Here is a 1,158-nt window from a genome sequence, read left to right on the forward strand (position 1 = left end):
AGATTATCGTCGCTTCGTGGAGGGTTTCTCGTCCATTGCAGCGCCTCTGGGCAGGTTGACCCAGAAGGGTGCTCCATTCAGGTGGTCAGATGAGTTTGAGGAGAGCTTTCAGAAGCTCAAGACTGCCTTGACTGCAACTCCAGTTCTAATTTTGCCTTCAACATCAGGCTCTTATACATTGTATTTTGATGCTTCTCGGATTGGTATTGGGCGTGTCTTGATGTAGGAGGGTAGAATGATTGCTATGCTTCGCCCCAGTTGAAGCATCATGAGAAGAACTACCCTATTCATTATTTGGAGTTAGGAACTATCGTTCATGCATTGAAGATTTGGAGGCATTATCTCTATGGTGTGTCTTGTGAGATATTTACGGATCATCAGAGTCTCCAATACTTGTTCAAACAAAAGAATCTAAATTTTAGGCAGTAGAGAATGTTGGAGCTGCTAAAGGACTATGATATTACCATTCTGTCTCATCCCGGGAATGCCAATGTGGTGGGCGATGCCTTGAGTAGAAAGGCAGTGAGTATGGGTAGCCTTGCATTCATTCCTGTTGGTGAGAGACTGCTGGTGTCAGATGTTCAGGCATTGGCCAATCAATTTGTGAGATTAGATATTTCTGAGTCCAACAGGTTCTAGCTGGTGTGGTTTCTCGATCTTCTTTATATGACCGCATCAGAGAGCGTCAGTATGATGATCCCCATTTTCTTGTCCTTTAGGACACGGTTCAGCACGGTGATGCCAATGATGTTACTATTGGAGATGATGGAGTGTTGCGGATGCAAGGTCCGATTTGTGTGCCCAATATGGATAGCCTACGTGAGTTGATTCTTGAGGAGGCCCATAGTTCGCAGTATTCTATTCATTTGGGTGCCGCAAAGATGTATCAGGACTTCGCAGTTTTGGAGAGCAGTGCAGTGACGGTTAAGCACACAGGTTGAGTTGAGTACAACATTCCACCCTCAGACAGATGGAAAGTCCGACCACACTATTCAAATATTGGAGGATATGCTACGCGCTTGTTTCATAGACTTCGGGGGTTCTTGGGATCAGTTTCTGCTGCCTGCCGAGTTTGCCTACAACAAAAGCTACTAATCGAGCATTAAGATGGCTCCGTATGAGACTTTGTATAGGAGGCGGTGTCGATCTCCGGTGGGT

General features: G+C 45.7%; 1 protein-coding gene across 1 annotated transcript; it reads left to right on the forward strand.

Annotated features, from left to right (window-relative positions):
* The first annotated feature begins 432 nt into the window (after positions 1-432).
* Positions 433-941, forward strand: LOC138897498 (uncharacterized). The gene is made up of 2 exons (XM_070183472.1): positions 433-603; positions 720-941. The coding sequence occupies exons 1-2, from the start codon at positions 433-435 to the stop codon at positions 939-941; spliced, it is 393 nt and encodes a 130-aa protein (XP_070039573.1).
* The last annotated feature ends 217 nt before the right edge of the window (positions 942-1,158 follow it).

This window comes from Nicotiana tomentosiformis, chromosome 8 (genome assembly GCF_000390325.3).
Source record: "Nicotiana tomentosiformis chromosome 8, ASM39032v3, whole genome shotgun sequence".
Taxonomy (NCBI): Eukaryota; Viridiplantae; Streptophyta; class Magnoliopsida; order Solanales; family Solanaceae; genus Nicotiana; species Nicotiana tomentosiformis.

Coding starts and splice junctions, on each gene's coding strand:
- LOC138897498 (XM_070183472.1), top strand. CDS start 433: ATGTTGGAGCTGCTAAAGGACTATGATATTACCATTCTGTCTCATCCC. Junction 604..719: donor AGGCATTGGCCAATCAATTT/GTGAGATTAGAT, acceptor CTTGTCCTTTAG/GACACGGTTCAGCACGGTGA.